A 16,789-nucleotide genomic window follows, 5' to 3' on the forward strand; every position below is an offset into this window, starting at 1 on the left:
TTCACAATTACAGAGTGAAATATTAATGATATATGTGTAGAAAATGAAGCACCATTATGGAGATAAATATTTGATTCATACAGTGAGTTGTTTTGTTTTTTTAAAAAGACCAAAAACTACAAAAATCAACCTGACTGCCTCATGAATTCCTAAATAAAGTTTTGCTACCTTTCCCATGACATGATGCAGAAACTGAGGGGACTCTATGGAAGACACTATTATTAGGTCTTGTGGCAAGGTAGCTCTACATGCTCTTTCAAGAGTTATTCCACTGTGGGTCTCATGACATGAACAAAATGAAAGCTATCCTACTGCATAGGACAGCAGTCTCCAGTGTATTAGACACTGGTCTTTCTCACAGAAAACTGCAAGTCTTGCTGTACTAAAACACGAAAGTAATCAAAACACAGGATAGCCCTAACAGAAAATATAAACAAACATTGTGCATGCAGATTTCCAAACTGCTGGTCGTTTAGATCAGTCTGCCAGAACCTGGAAGACTCCTTAGGATTCACATAGTTTAGATTGAAAATTAACAGGATATCACATAAAATAAAAGTACATAAACATATACTCTGATTGGCTTTAAGATTTAATGTGACCCTATAATCTGTACTTTATAAATCAACTTTGAAGAAAATTATGGTTTCAGCAGAAGTAACACTGTAAACCCACTACCTTCTTATAACATCAAATTAATTGATGATACAATTACTGTGGACCCAAGCATCTTGGTGGATTCCAGAATGTTTTTTGCTTGATGTTCTATCTGGCAATTAGTGGCACATTGCTGGTGAGGTTTTTGCCCTGCTAACATTGGAATAAGGGCAAGCAGCCAGGACCACACTAAGTGAAGTGCTTCATATGCCTGAGCTCTGCAGTATTATAAGAAACAGTGTTATTTTAACTGTGAAAAAAGTGGGAAAAAAACCTAAACAAACAAACAAAAAAACCCAATGCCACCAAAAAACTTCCACTGTACAGATTTCAATGGCTCATTCATCTGGTAGAAATCAGTTAAACTGGCTTGCTTTCTTGAGTGCAAGTAAAAACAAACCACAGAAACAAACAAACAAAAAAAACCAAACAACAAGCAAAGTTCCATTCTTCATTGGCCTGATTATCTTTTCCCGCACTTTATGCAATTCCCAGTAAGAGACATCCCTGAGTCTCTTTTCCTGAGTAAGAGATCAGGAATGAAGATTACAGTGTGCTGTCTCCAAGGGCCAATTCCACTGCACTAGCAATAACTGAGAGTGTATGGAAGAGTTAATGAACATGAAACACAAAATAAAGGTTTACATTTCCCTGCAAATGACAAAGCACATCTCAAGAAGGGCTCTTCTGTCTCCTGGGAACTCGGCTTCAGTACAGTTTCTGCATGTGCAATTATACAACCTTATCCTTTCACATACCACCTCTGATCCATAAGTCTAAAAGCTCTTTAGAAAGTAAAAAGGAACCACAGCCTCCTTTTCACATATGAGGTTGTCTTGCCAAAGATCAGGCATTGAACTTACAGCAAACTGACAGCTGATATTCAATTTGTTTGATTCCCAAGTAATTCAGAAGACCAGGCTGCACTGGATTCTGTTAACACCAGTTAGATACAGTTCATGTCTATGGAAGAGACTGACAAACATGTAGCCAGGTCAAGCAGCTTGCCATAGATGGGCTATAGTGTCACTATGACAGATAAACATCTTAATTCCTCTGGCTCTAACCCTTCTTGCACAGAGCAGAAGTATATGTCTATATATTATTAAAACATGAGAGCACATTAGATTGAGGAGAAGATGCATACTGGGAGCATCGTTTATCTCTCAGTGTGTTTTAGCATCCCCTTGCCTGGTAAGTAGCAATAAAAAAGTAATATATATGTCATTTTTCCATGTCAAGTAGGAAGATATATTGAGTAAAAGCAAAGTGAGGCAGGCAATAAAACAGAGGAAAAGGATTGTTTCAGCTAAATGCCTACTGCTTCAATAAGAACATGCTGCTTTTGCCTCTACTTGCTTATAAATGCTGAAGTTTTTTTCAAAACGACTGAATACCACCAGCTTTAATAGTCTTTGCTGGGAGTTATACTAAAAAAAAGTAAAATTAAATTAAATTTAGAAAGAGTTTTGACTCAGAAGTCTACAAGACTCATCAGAAGAAATGACTGCTTGTTGCCCTGCAGGACTGCCCGAGGCTCCTGGGTACAACCCTGAGTACATGGTGAGCCCACAAGAAGAAATATAAGGGCAACATCACACAAACTAGAGGACAGAAAAAAAAATCTGCCCATCAGGACTGGAAGGTCTGCAGGAAATCTGCCCCCATTAGCTGCAGTGAGTTGCTCAATTTGGTTTATTTGATAGTGTGTTTCAATCAGCAAAGGGCTATGTCAGATTTGTGCCTGGCCAGTGCTCCCACAGAACCACAACAAGACATTCAGCATTTGTGCCTCAGACTCACTGTAAGGGTACCACAGACACCAGCACAGATGCAGCTGCCACCACCTGCTCAAAGAACTTCACAGTTTGAACTTGAATATTAAACAAACCATACAAAGCCTTAACTATCAACCTGCATTTTACATTTTCATAAACTTCATCCACCTGCATATTCTGACAGCAGCAGAGAAGACTCTTGCACCTCTTCTTTCAGCTGCCATCCTCAATGAGCCAGTCAGCTCTGTTTTACATTAAGGGAATTTTACTTTCTATACAAATCACTGTTATTTTTGTACATATTCATTCAAGAGGACTTATGCAGTCATTTTTGTCCCATGTAGTCCAAGAAAAGATCAGGATATCAAGTATGTTTCACAAGTCAGATCATCAATTAAAACTGAACACTGACATCCATTATGCTCAAAAATGGATTAACAGATCAGTCAAGAGGAAAACATTCCTATACTAGATTTAAAAGCTCCACAGCATTTCAGACACCTAAATGAGCAATTTTACAGCTTATAGAAATGTTAATCAGCTATCAGATACAGGATTCAAAAACTGTAACGTGTGTATTTAAAGCATGTTATATTTCAGTCTTGCATTTTTAGATAGTTACAACCTACACACTCCTTTACTAGACCAGAGATACAAGGTAGGGGAAAAAAAAGTGAAAGAAACATGGAAGGAACACCCTACATGTAAAGATCCGCAAAAGATATTGATATTCTTCTTCCTTGTTAGACAAGTGAGGGACAACTGCACATTTTCCAAGCAAGGGCCTGGAGCCCATGTCACCCTTCAGGCTTTAGCATTACTGGAGCAGAGAGGGGTATTTAGTTTGTTCTTTCAGACCACATTCGAATTTATAGCCAACCTATACACCAGCCACATCAAATTGAGCCAGGTTTTTCTCTGGGAACCTATAATCACAGATAGTTACTGAAACAAATTAACTTCTCCCAAGAAAAACAAACCCAAAGGCACCTAGTACTTAGGGAAGTAAGAGAGCGTCTACTCTGACAGGTCTTTCTCCACACAGTTTTCTCCTACTATGGCTCCAGATGTTATGATTCATTACCTACCCCCCCGACTTTGAAGAACAACTGTAGTTTGTAGCCTTGGTCCTTCATGTGCATCTGGCCTGCATGCACAGGAGCTTCCTGTTGCCCTGTCAGCTTCTTCCTGCTCAACCAAGTCCCACTGTTCTAAAAGATTCAAAATTTAATCCTTATTTTTGTCTAGAGAAACGCAGTCTAAGCAAACAACCCAGTCTTTGTCTGAACTCTGAAGAAGTTGGACAACAGAGGATGATTTACCTCTTTAAACTTCTTATACAATCATGCAGCGAGTGATACATGAATGAGTAACGGAGATCTCTAAGTGACATCCACAAAAGATAATACAGGCATTTTCCTAGTTTGCTGTAACTATAATTCAGCTTCCTCTGTGCAGCTGTATACCACTAGTAAGGCTGATTTACAGCTGGAAAAGCAGAATTTGCTGCTTCTACTTGTGTGATAAAATATAATTCAAGTGATGAACTAGTACAGTTCCTCAGCACTTAATATCCTCAATGTCTGAAACTAAACTAAAAGATGCTTTTGTATTCAGACTGTTGTGTTTGTTTCACTCTGCTTCTCTCCTGAAGAACTGTACCTTTGCACATTGCTGGGTTTTTGTCTGAAAGACCACAAGAGGATAAAACTAATTTAAGGTGAATAGATCCCTCAGGATAGAAGTTCTAGTACTTATGCAGCCAAGGGAAATTTGATGGCAACATAAAACTCTTCTTGAATTTTTTGACCATGAGAAACAGAAGAATGTTAGCAGAAGAATAGTCTGAACCAAATGAATCTCTGCCTCTATACTTAATTATTAGTTTAATGTATTCAGACTTGCAGAAAAAATGAGCTGTATGCCAAATAACAGTGAAGCACAAAACATTTATACTAAAATGTTAGTTTTCAAACACAAATAGGATTTAAGGAACCAACACAGGAAAAAGGTTAAAAATAAAAACCAACAATGGTTTCCAGGTTATACTAGTTCTATATATGTCTTATCTTTATAGTCTAGGTTTTTCCCATCCTCATTCCAGATAATGATGAACAGGAGGAAAACACAGAAACAAAGCACCACAGTTCTTCCTTAATGTGTCACTTTTGAATATATTAAAGACAGTCTCTTGAGAAATCCATCTACCCTGCACAGAGGCAGAGGGAGAAGAGTGTCAAGACTGTTGGGTTGATGCAAGCACCTTGTGTCTCTGCAAGAGGTGCAGCTTTCAGCCTTACAGATATCAGCAGCATCAGACAGCTCTTCTCTCTGCTAGCTGGCTGTTTGCTCACCTCTTTTCCACAGCTGCTGTGGGCAAACCTTCCACTTGGCTTGCCATTTTCCCTGCCCTTCCACATCTCCACTTTCCCTCTTGACTTGCTTCCCATCCTTTGTCCCTCTTACACCACTGCCACACTATTCACACATTAAGCCCCTTTCACAAGGAGCACCCATTACTGCTCAATCCCTTAACTAGAGATTACACCTGCTTGAGAGTGTCCAGGGCACCGCACATGGCACAGGCTTCCTGCACAGCACCTCTATCACACACAACAGGGCTATGCAAGCCCACTCAAACATCTGAATGTCTCTTTCAACATATGAACATGTTCCAAGCTCCATTCAACCCCTGAAACACAATTACTACAAAGAGCATCATTAGCAGCAATGCTCAAAACAAAGCTCCCTGGCAAATTTCAGAATCAACCTGACATTTTCCACTTCTGCTATGATAAATAAAGATACTGATATCAGAACAACTGAAAAATGGAGAAATTAAAAAATGATACTCCAAACCAGCTGTAATATTTCTTCTTTTCCTTCCTGGCTCCATCCCTGGCATAGCAATGCTATGATCCCTCTTCAAGCAGGAATACATACCTCATGAATACAGCTAAAAAAACACACTTCTGTAAGCAAAATAAGTATGTTCCAGAAGAAAACCTTCAATACTCACCCAAAGTGTTTGTTGCAAAGTTTTTTTCAAGTCCATCTTCAGTTAACTCTCTGTTATTCACCATACATCCCGCATTGTTGATCTGCAAAACAACTCCTTTAAACAAAAACAATGAACACAAATATCTACAAGGAAATCCATACATATGAGCAGTCCACATTAATTTGCTGTTTTCTGGCACTACAAAACAAAGCTACACACTGTAGCTTTTATTTGTTCAATAAAACATGACTGCAAGCTGTGCGCAGCTCGCAGTCTCCGACACATTTACTTCTCTGCCTTACCTTCCAGAAGGAGCTCAGACTTTTCTTTCCCACCTCAAAAAAAGATCTGCCCCTACACACCTTCCTGCATGTTCATTGGCACTCCTTAGTTCCTCTTTTTTATCAGGTGTTCCTCATCTCATAAGCACGAAAGGAGCTGCTCCGGGTGCCTCAGATGTGGTACAGCCCCTGAGCAAATTTTCACTGCTAAATAAAGGGGGAACTGCACTGAGCCCTTTGCCAACCATGATGATTAACTGTTTAGTCTCTCCCTGGTTCTGTTGTAGTCTTTGGAGTTTCTGCAAAAGTTTAATCTTTCAGAAGGTCTAGCTTTAAGAGGGGCCATGTTATTAGCAATGAAAGTCAAAGAGAAAATGTATGGTGTCTCCAAAGATGCAGCTATAAAATTACTACTTTTCTCTTTTTCTGTAGCACATCTGTATTAACTTAGAAGGGACAAGAGCAAGCAAACCATGGAGACTCCTGAAAAAAGCATTTAGAAAAAGTTAAGGAGAGAATTGTGGGCCAAACTGTCAAGTCTACATGACCTGTCAGACAAATTCATAGGCTACACACTCCCAAGACAGACACACATGATTAAAGTACATGAACTTACCAACACATTTAATTTATGTTCATTTTGGAATTTTTCAGCAAATTTCCATATTTCCTTGGGATTAGATATATCCACAATATGCAAGAAGATGTTCTAAAGGAAAAGAAACTAAGTCACAATCAACAGGGAAAGTGAAGAGAGAGTCTGTTTAGACCTGTCCAGGTGAAAAGGAGTATTTAAGTAGGATGAAAAAAATAGTGCAGAAGTCCAGAAGCCAACTAATACAGGCTAACATGCACAACTGCAAAATTTAACTCTAGTCATTAAAACTTGTTTAGTCATTATTCAGCTGCTTCTGAGACACGGATTTTTAATGCCAAAGTTATTAACAGAGAGTGCTACTTAGATAAATATATGTGACAGACAGGCATAACAGAGAACTAGAAAAATATTGCAAAGCGTGCAAAATTTCAGTTTAAACAATTTAGCAGCTTTCTCTTTGGCTGAACTTTCCAAGGAAATGTTGAAGGTCACAGCATTAGAGAATAATCTAGGTTGGAAGAGACCTCTGGAGGCTGCTTGGCAAACATGGAGATTCACCAGTCTGTCTGAGCCCCCTGCTCTGAGCCTCCAGCACTTGATCACCCTCATGGTGAAAACATTTTTCCTACTGTCTGCTCAGAATTTTGTCCCTGTTCCAACCTGTGTCAGCTGCCTCTTGTCTTCCCACTGAAGACCTCCAAGAGAAGCATGGTAGTGCCTTCCCTACACACTCCCATCACATGGCTGTAGAACACAGCAAGACCCATCTGAGCCTTCTCAACATTGAGCAAAATCAGCCTTCTCAGAGTCACTTCATACATCACATGTCTCATCTCCCTGGTTATTCTCTGCTGGACTCACTCCAGGACACTGATGACTTCCTCATCCTGGGGAGTCCCAAGCCAGGCACAGGACTCCTGCTATGGTTTCACAAAGGTTTAATCAAGAGGAAGAGCACTTCCCTCAGCCTGCTGGCTAGACTCATGTTCATACAGTCTGGGGTATGGTTGGCCTCCCTTGCCCCAGGACACTACTCACAGAGGGACAACTTGTCACCCCCAGGTCCCTTTCTGCCATCTGCTTTCCAGCTAGCTAGGCAAAGACTGCACTTCATTCTGTCATCTGTGCTCTTAAAAAGATGTCATCAAGTTCTGCCCTTGTATTGATTCATAAGGAATGCCACTAAAAACCATTAACAGATCAGCTCTGTACTGTTGATCGTTACTTTCGAAACCACATGATCTGGACAGTTTCTCACCCCCTTTTCATCCACTAGTTCAAACCACATCCCTCCCAACTGGATACAAGAATATCATAGCAAACCATGTAAAAAGCCTTGTCAAAGTTAAGCAGAGCACTGCTCCCCTCTTGTCCACAGGCAGAATCATCTCACCAAAGGGATCAGGGAGAAGGGTAACAGATAGAGAACTTGTGGGCTGAGAAAGATTAATAGGGAAAGCAAAAGCCACAAACAAAAGCAAAAAACCCCAAGCCTATGAGCATACCACCCTGAGAACACTCAATCTTGTCTGAGCTCAGAAACTAATCAGGGTTGGATGGGAAAGTGCCTGGGAATACCAGGCACTTTAGGCTTTTTACAAGGAATTAATTGACTGCCTCCCATGGGCAGGCAGGTGTTCAGCCATCTCCCAGAGAGCAAGGGTCCATCACACATAATAGTTACTTGGGAAGCTACTACCCCAAATACCTCCCCATTCCTTTTTCCTTCCCCCAGCTTCATATACTGAGCATGATGTCACATGGTCTGAAATATCCCTTTAGTCAATTAGTCCACCTGTCCTGGCTGTGTTTCCTCACAACCTCCTATGCAACCCCAACTTATTCTCCAACGTGGCAGTACAAAAAGTAGAAAAGGCCTTGGGTCTATGTAAGCCCTGTTCAGCAATTGCAAACGCATCTCTGTATTATCAACCCTGTGTTCATCACAAATCTTAAACACAGACCCATGCAAGCCACTGTGAAGAAAATTAACCCTCCAGCCAAAACCAGTACAACAAGCAAGGGTATACATCTACTCCAGCACTCTAGTCATGCCTACTATTTCTGCCTAATCCCAGTGAGATCACAGCTCTGCAGTCATGCATGGATTCCTGTGCTCCCTATGCTATGTGTACTCATGAACAGGCATCAGAAATGGGCTCCCAGGCTTTCTCATGAAAACTGTGAGAGCTTCCTCCATTTTGCTGTCCCCTAGACACATACTCACTGCTTCCACGACTCTTCTGGGTTTAGTCACCACAAACCAATGAAACCCCTTTAAAGCCACTTCACTAGGCTCAGCAAACCGGTTGGCAAAGACACTCTTGCTCTAATACATCATTGCTCCTCAGCAAAGGTCATTTAACAGAGACAGTCCAGGAGGCAATAAAGGTTAAGGCTAAAGTGACACCAGCTGAACATTCAGGTGTTGATCTGCAGGGCATATATGCTCCTACCCAAGCCCTTCCCTTTCACTGGGTGTATTTAGGAGACCACTGCTAGGGCTTCCATGCCCTTGACTCTCTAAACACTCTTGATGAACTCCAGGTTACCCCTCACAATATTTCGGGTGCCCATGTGGTTGGGCAACAAGAGGTACTAGGCCAAGGTCCAGACCAGCCTCAGCAGACTCTCTGCAATACTTTACATCTGAGTTCCCAGCAAGTGACAAACCTCTCAAGTCATCAAGCCAAGACTGCAGACGGGTGCCTGCATCCCCCACAGGAAGGAGCCTTCAGCCATCATCACCCACAACTTCCTCCCACTGTCAACAACTGTTCAGGATCATCTGTCTCCAACACCTCCCCTGACAGAGCTTGCTCTTCCTCATCTGTTACCATGGCACTATACCTATCCTATAAATGCACATCTGCAGGCAGAGAAGGAGCTGCCTTCTGTTGCCAGCATTCACAAGCTTCAATTCCTCCCTATCTTAGAAGTCTCTATCCACTACTTACTCAAATGCAGCTTCTAGCTGTCCCTCCTTCCACGCCATGTGCTCTTCTACTCTCTGTAGAGACCATGTCAATCTCCTGTTTCTATTCCCTACGGCTCTGCAGCCTGTTCATCTCCTGCTGTCCCAACACCTGGCAGCTCAGCACCCTGAGGACAGGAGAATCCAAAAGATGAAGCCACCATCATGTGCTGCCCCAGGCACAGGGAAAAGTCACAGTCACTCCCTGCAATCCAACATTTGCCAAATTATCCCTCTGGAGCTCTGTCTGGGCCAGTGTCCCATGAGCCAGGCACAGTTGCTCCAGCCAGGGTGGTAAAACATGCTTTCAGGAGCACCACGGCACCCACTCCAGCTGTCTCAGAGTGCTGGGTACCTTCTGCATCCCCTTGCATGCTAACTGCTGCATTAACTGCTAAACCCTTGTCAGTCACTCCACATCACAACACTCTTGCAAATGTTTTCCAATACTATCCCCAGCAATGTGAATGCAATAGGGAAAAAAAAAAACAGGGTTGACATAAAGCAAAGTTATCATTTTCTAAACCACTAAAGCTAGAAATAATTCCTCCCTCCAAAACATCAAAAACCATTTGCTGTTTGCTACAGACAATTCTTTTGCTTTTTGCAGATTTGTGTTCTACACAGTGCAAGCACAATGGCATTTACCAGCATACAAAGGCACATCAATTCCTACTCTTCTCCTAGACAGCACTTAGTCTCAAAGACACACCACAGATAGTCTTATGACGTATGCCAGGAAAAGGCAGTTTTAAAATAATTATGCAGAGGATGTGTTCTCTTGCACAACAACAAATAATCATTAAAGGGCCTCCTCTCTTCCCAAGTTGTTTCTTTAAATACTCATTATACAAGCAAATGAGAAAAGTGAAGAAGCTGAAGAAATGATATGGCATTATTCCCTGCCTGTAATTCTGCTTCCCTGAAGATAAAAAGCACATGACTTTCTCTCTAGTCATTTGATTTCAGCTCCTTAGTTGAGTTTGAGTCAGAATTTTCTCATTGTAATAATGTGTTCTAGGATGATCCTGCTTGATCAAGGAGATCAGACCAGATGACCCACTGTGGTCCCTTCCAACCATATTTGTTTTGTGAATCATTTCTGACTGAAACTTGACACTGCTCTACTGGTTCAAGCTGGAAACCTCTTTAAAACTTTCTACTTTTAAAACTAATACCATTATCTACTGTTACAGAAGAAGTAAAGATTTTTGGGCAGATGTTCTGTATTGCAAGGGATTTCAGAGACTGAAAAATACCTAAATCAACTTATCTGCTGAAGAGTGTCACATTAACTCAGGAAAGGGATATGCAGACCTGCTCCCTATAGAAGTCCTCAATGGTAGCAAAGCCATTTTCAAAGCAAACCTAATCTCTGTGACTTGATCTATTTTAACAAATTAGGAGAACTTTCCAGTTCCCAGATCTAGGGGCAGGTGACTGCCAAATAACACCATTTCAGCACTGCACTCCAGCATGTACTGTGGAAGATGGAAAAAATCTTTGGTGTATACTATAACAATATCTCCATCCAAATTATCAGGAAGAGCAAGTTCAGCATGGATACAGCCTGTCAAGTTGCAGATAGAGCATTTTATTATCTCTCTGTATTGCTTCTGAATGAGCACTTATAAAGAAGGATATTCTTGTGGACTCCTTATTAAAATGCTCTTCCCAGTGCAGTCACATGTCCCACAGGGCCTCTTGTACAGCTCATCTAACACTTCACTGAGAGCTGCTCTCTGCACAAGTGCCCTGTCCCCAGGGTCACAAACAAGTTCTGCAGTGCCCTCGCACTCCCCCATAACTACAGAAATGATGGGTCCACAGTCTACCAAAAAGTGGGAATGCAGTAATTATGCTGCCTTTAGAGGGAGAATATTATTTGCCTCAAGTTTTTTTCACCAGGTGACAGAAAGCGGAACATGAAGGAACCTTCAGAGGTCAAACTCACCTCTCTTCCCAGGCAGCCTGGCTGTGGTTAGAGAAGGAGGTAACACAGATAATCACCAGCCTTACTAGCCATGGGATTACACAGCTCTAGACAGCTGGAAAGTGTTTATTTCTACATAAGGACTGATCTAATTCACCTCCATTAAAGAACTGAAGAGTAATGCTAGTTGTCACACTAGGGAGTTGAAATCAAAGAGCAAAAATTTAGTCAATATGACATCTCTAACCATAAAAAACTCTTCAGAATTTTTGATCCACATTAAAACCTATTACTGGAATCAGAACACAGCATACAAGAGCCAAGTCATTATTTAAAATGAAGACAGGTCTCCATCCATGAGCTGAGTGTTAACCCTGGTAGGTAGTTCAGCCCCATACAACCCAATTTACTCACTCCATTCCCAGTGGAAATGGGGAGACAATCACAAGAACAAAACAGGCAAAACTTGTGCGCTGAGATAAAGACATTAATAAGTGAAGCAGAACTGTGTGTTCAAACAAAATAAAACAAGGAATTAATTCACTATTTCTTATTGACAGGCAGGTATCTAGCAATCCCCAGGGAAGCAGGACTTCATCCCATGCAACAGTGATTTGGAAAGCCAAATACCATATCTGTGAATGCCCCCTTTCGCTCCTTCTTCCGCCCAGCTTTTACTGCTAACCAAGACGTCATATGGTCTGAGGTGTCCCTTTGGTCAGCTGGAGTCAGCACTCCCAGTGTGTCCCCTCCCATCTTCTTGTGCACCCCAGCCTGCTCACTTGGTGGGGCAGTGTGAGAATAAGAACAGGCTTTGATGCTGTGTGAGCACCATTCAGCAGTAACTAAACCATGGGTTGTCAACACTGGTTTGGTCACAAATCCAAAGCATAGCACCAGTGGAATGCTAGAAAGGAAATTAACTCTATGCCAGCCAATACCAGGGTACCAAGAAAGAAAGATAATGACTAGTGAACTTCTCCATAAGTAGATAAGCCCTCCTGAACAATCAATGAAAGCAACAGTGACAGATACAGGGGTGTACTGTAGAGTGATATACATTTACAGAAACAAAAAGAATGTGTAACAGAGGGAAGGAGGGAGGGAAGAGGTATTATAAGAAAAGGAAATGAAAAGACATGTAGAGCACAGAATTAGTACCACACACAGGACTTCACAGAGCAGCCAACCTTAGCAAATCAAGAGCATGTTATTCAGACACATAAAACCTTCAGCTCCAATGCTGTACTCATAAATGTTGCTGCAAGAGTGTTGCAATGCATTAACTTTTAAAAGCCTGAGACACATAGTTAGGAATAGTAAGTAGGACATCAAAAAGCAAATCAACAAACAAACATTAAATAAAACAGCATGCTGCTGATGATGTTACTAATCACAGAATATATCACCTAATGAAGTTAGGTGATTCAAATGGTTTGATGTTAATCACTTCAAATCATGTGAATTGTATACTGCTATATGTTTCCATGTCTGTATGAAAATACTATTAAAAACACCAACAGCAAGATGTTGGAAGAGTATCTCACGGACTCTGAGGTCTTGAATATTAACAACCTTTCTAAAAGTAAACAAAAGACTAAAAAACAACTCACCTGATTGCCCGTTTCTGTCACTATTTCCTCTTTGGCAACTTCAGCCCGTTCCTTATTTCGGCAAACCAGATGAACCGTGCCACCTGGTGGATTGCAACAAGAAAAGCATTTGATAATGAATTACAAACTGCATTTGGGGGAGACATCAGCATTTTAATTAGCTGAGATACTGGATATGAGAAAAAAGCTGGAATATGTCTGCTTGGCTTTGGTTCCTGTGAAGTCAGGCAGGGTTATCACACAAGGAAAAGGCCATTGCACTCTAAGTATTGTGCTCAAACCATTTCTGTCAAGTCTGTACATCATGTTTAGTGTGTGAAATACCAGAGCTAAATGGGAAATTGGAGCTAAGGCATCTGTATCATAGATGGTTTTTTAAATATATGCCTTAGGGAAGTTCAGTAAAGGGCTCAAACAACACAAGTGACTAGAATTGCTCTGCAGAAAGGAAATAAAAGTGCCAGATATCTGAATTCTCAGTGGGACATAAGACAAGGACTATGGCCTCAATTGCAGCTTGGGAGGTTCAGGTCATCTGAATTATTTTTCATCAGAAAAATAATTTTCAGTAGGTTTCTTCTCAAAAGACAGGCTTTCTCAAGAGGATGCATAATTTGCATCCTTGTGGTATCAAGCAGCAAGACACAGCAATGACAGGTTTGATCTACTGTTGCCAACAGTCCTGCTCCAAGAGATGCTGAAGCAAATGGACAAGGTGACCTCTAGGTGACCTCTAGAGGTCTCTTCCAACCAATTTTTCCATGAAAGGAAGACAAGGCAAGGCAAGGCTCTTCTCCGAGACCTGGGTACTTAACACAATCTTCTAAATTAATCATATTAAAGAAAACCTTCAAACACAAGACAAAAGTACAACTAGACAACTTTTTTTTTTTGTTTCATATTCCCTAATTGTTACAAGTGATGTGTTAATTTCAGTCCTAGGCATAGCTATACTCAACTTTTGCCTGTTTTAAAAGGTGTTTTAGGGATTGCTAGCAGTCCAGCTCTAGAAAGATCAAGGAATTAATCCCTAATAGAAACATAATTCATCCATAATAGAAACAACAACTGTGTTGGGTTGCATTTTTTAGTGCCCAGAACCCAAATGCAAAACACCAAGTCTACCTTGGGACGATACAGTCACACACTGCACACCCCAGTCTGGGGCCTGATAATGAAACCTTTTGTCCACAAGAGTGGTTTTTCCACTGAGCACCAGGAGAGGGGGGGAAGTTTAGGTGTGACAGACACATTAGGAAATTAATTTAAATGTATTTTCTTTGGTAAAGATTTAAATTATTTGAACTTAACACATGGGAATAGTCAGAGTAGTTGGGAGAAGACTGTATCAAGCTGGAAGTGCAGTTCACAAGACATGGAGGAAAGCCCAAATCCCAATATTCATAAGACACCAATTCAGAGAAAAGCTGAACTCAGATGACAGCAATTGTCAGCAAGATCATCATTAGTTAGAAATATCCAAGTGATTGAAGGTAAAGCAAACAGAGCCTGATTATTGCTCTGCTGAGTCGGGACTCCTTATGTGCTCCTCGTGGTGTACTTGAAGAGATTCAACTAGAAGCCTGAGCCCCAACAGCTGACACTGAGTTTCAAAGTGAGATGTTCAAGGATGGGACCAGGATATCATTTTAACTTCATGTGAACAGCAGTGCCTATACGACACATCAGACACACAGTCTGAGCCCAAGGTCGTTCTGCTAAACATGGCGACCAAATCCCATACAGATCCAGCCAGATTTCCAACTTGCAAAACCTGACAGAGATATCCATTTGTGAGCAGAACAGTCACCTGACAAAGCAATACTTACATAAAGTGATTATGTACAATAGCAGTGGTGGGGACCTGAAATCAGTCACATGCTGGCACTGATGTAGATCTTAAACCCAAAGATTCTTTGATGCTAACATTTTTGAATTAGTTTCGTTTAACTCAGTCGCCACTTTCCTTCACAAGATAGTTACGAAACCTAAGCACACAAAGAGAGAAAAGAGCCACAAGCTCCTCCCCTTCATTCTACGTGCCAAAACTCCTGTCACTCTTGCACAACAGGAATTACTTTGTCAACTCTGTAAGGGATTAGGTTTATCCTTCAGCAGCAGCTAGGCCCAGTTTACACTATGTCCTTGTGTACAGACAGCAACACAAAAACATAATTACATGTAATCCAAGGGGCACAAACTCCAGGGTATTATCGTTAAGATCAAGAATAGCTACATTGGTTTTTTTTTGCTCTCCCATCTCATTTTTGTAAAGACAATTGTTTTCTTTCATCGTATGATACATTTGCAGAGTCCTCAGTTCAAATTCAGCCAGGCTGCTACTTGTACCAAATTAACCTTAAACAGACACTGATTTCTCACCAACATCCTTAGATGCCACTGTAACACAGACAGTTTTGGTAAACATGCACTCGAAAAACAATTTGCAGCTCCTCTCTGCTAATTTGGTTTCCTTATCCCAGTTTTCACTGCACTGATTGTGCTTAAACCTCTAACCCACACTAAGACCCCTGTGAAATTATGCCATATCCCAGGGATTTGTGTTTGAGTGTAAGTGCTGGAAGGCCAAACCTGCTGCCTTCCATCTTCACTGTAAGCCTCCTGGGAGCTCCATGGAGGCCCTGCTCACCTCTCCTTGCTATCTCCTTGGCCGTAGCCTTGCCAATTCCACTGTTTGCACCAGTGACCAAGAAGGATCTTCCAGCCACATCCACGTCCACATCAGCTGGGTTGAAGCGCTTAGAAGCAGATTCGTAACCACCTCTGAACAAAGCAAGAGACACCTGTGAGAAACCAGAAGCAAACCCTTCCAAAATAAACGCATGTGTGGGTTGAAAAGCACTTTCCTCTCACACCTCAGCATCCAGTAATTGCCCTATTTACTCTCTGTACCCATGGTGCAGGCCATGAATACCAGTGACACTGCGAACAGCAGCGTATCATAGAATCGTTAAGGTTGGAAAAAAATCTTTAAGATCATGAAGTCCAACCATCAACCCAGGTTCACCCACGGCCTCAAGTGCCGTATCCAGACGTTTTTCTCAGCAGTTCCAGGGATGGTGTCTGCATCACTTCCCCGGGCAGCCTGTTCCAGTGCTTTGCAAAGAAAGCGACAACTCGCGGGGGCGTTTGGCCGCCCCACGCCACCCAGCCCTGACCTCGACCCTCGGGGCGCGGCCGGAGCCCCAGGCCAGGGCCGGGCAGCCCTCACCCAGCGGGGCTGGAATCCGCCCGCCTTGGCGGGGGCGGGCAGCCGTCCATAGAAACAACACATAAACACGGCTTCACCCGCAGCCCAGCCCGGGCGCTGCGCCCGCCCCACGCCTCCTCCCAGGCCCCGGGCGGCCGCCGCCCGTACCTCGTGTACTCCCGCAGCCCCTTCACGAACCACACGGTGTTGCGGTACCAGGACATGGCGATGGCGCTGCTGCCGCCGCCACCCCCGCAGCCCGGCCGGCCCCGCCTCTGCCCTTACATAAAGCTCCCGGCCAGCCTGGCCGCGTTGGGGAAGGGTTGAGGGGCGGCTCCGCCCGGCCCGGCCGCGCTGAAGGGAGGGTGCGAAGCGGAGCAGCGCCTGTGGCAATGGGGGCAGTGGTGCCACTTTCCTCCTCGGTAGCAGTGTGTGGGCCGCTTCTTCATTAGCCCTAAAGGATAGCTGTAGCCAGCCCCTGCCTCGCTGCAGGCGGCTGTGCCGTCGAGGGTGGTGGCGGGTGAAGGATGGAGGATTTCCCAGGGCTCCAGGTTGGGGCAGATGCTGCCGCTGGCTATGGCGGGACTGCAGACGGGCTGTTGTGTTTTGGGAGTGGGGAGCAGCGCTACAGGCCTGCATCCGCTGCCCTGGAAAGCTGCCAAAGGGATGTTCCCAGAGAAGTATAAAAAATTACGCCGTGCCACATGAAGTAGCATTTCACATTACAAATCCATTAAATACCT

At 42.7% G+C, this 16,789-nt stretch overlaps 1 protein-coding gene across 2 annotated transcripts in view; it reads right to left on the reverse strand.

Moving 5' to 3' along the window:
- The window catches only part of DHRS12 (dehydrogenase/reductase 12), a 29,149-nt gene extending 12,814 nt beyond the window's left edge, over positions 1-16,335 (reverse strand). For both annotated transcript variants that reach the window (XR_014616995.1, XM_084226143.1), the window contains exons 1-5: positions 16,215-16,335; positions 15,486-15,619; positions 12,836-12,918; positions 6,334-6,426; positions 5,455-5,536 (exon numbers count right to left, since the gene is read on the reverse strand). Coding sequence is in view for 1 of the 2 variants with exons in the window: in XM_084226143.1 (XP_084082269.1) it covers positions 5,455-5,536; positions 6,334-6,426; positions 12,836-12,918; positions 15,486-15,619; positions 16,215-16,270 (448 nt within the window). In the remaining variant the exon portion in view is untranslated. The remainder of the gene's footprint in view (positions 1-5,454; positions 5,537-6,333; positions 6,427-12,835; positions 12,919-15,485; positions 15,620-16,214) is intronic.
- Between the last annotated feature and the right edge of the window lie 454 nt (positions 16,336-16,789).

This window comes from Fringilla coelebs (genome assembly GCF_963513975.1).
Source record: "Fringilla coelebs genome assembly, chromosome: 2".
In the NCBI taxonomy this organism is placed as follows: domain Eukaryota; kingdom Metazoa; phylum Chordata; class Aves; order Passeriformes; family Fringillidae; genus Fringilla; species Fringilla coelebs.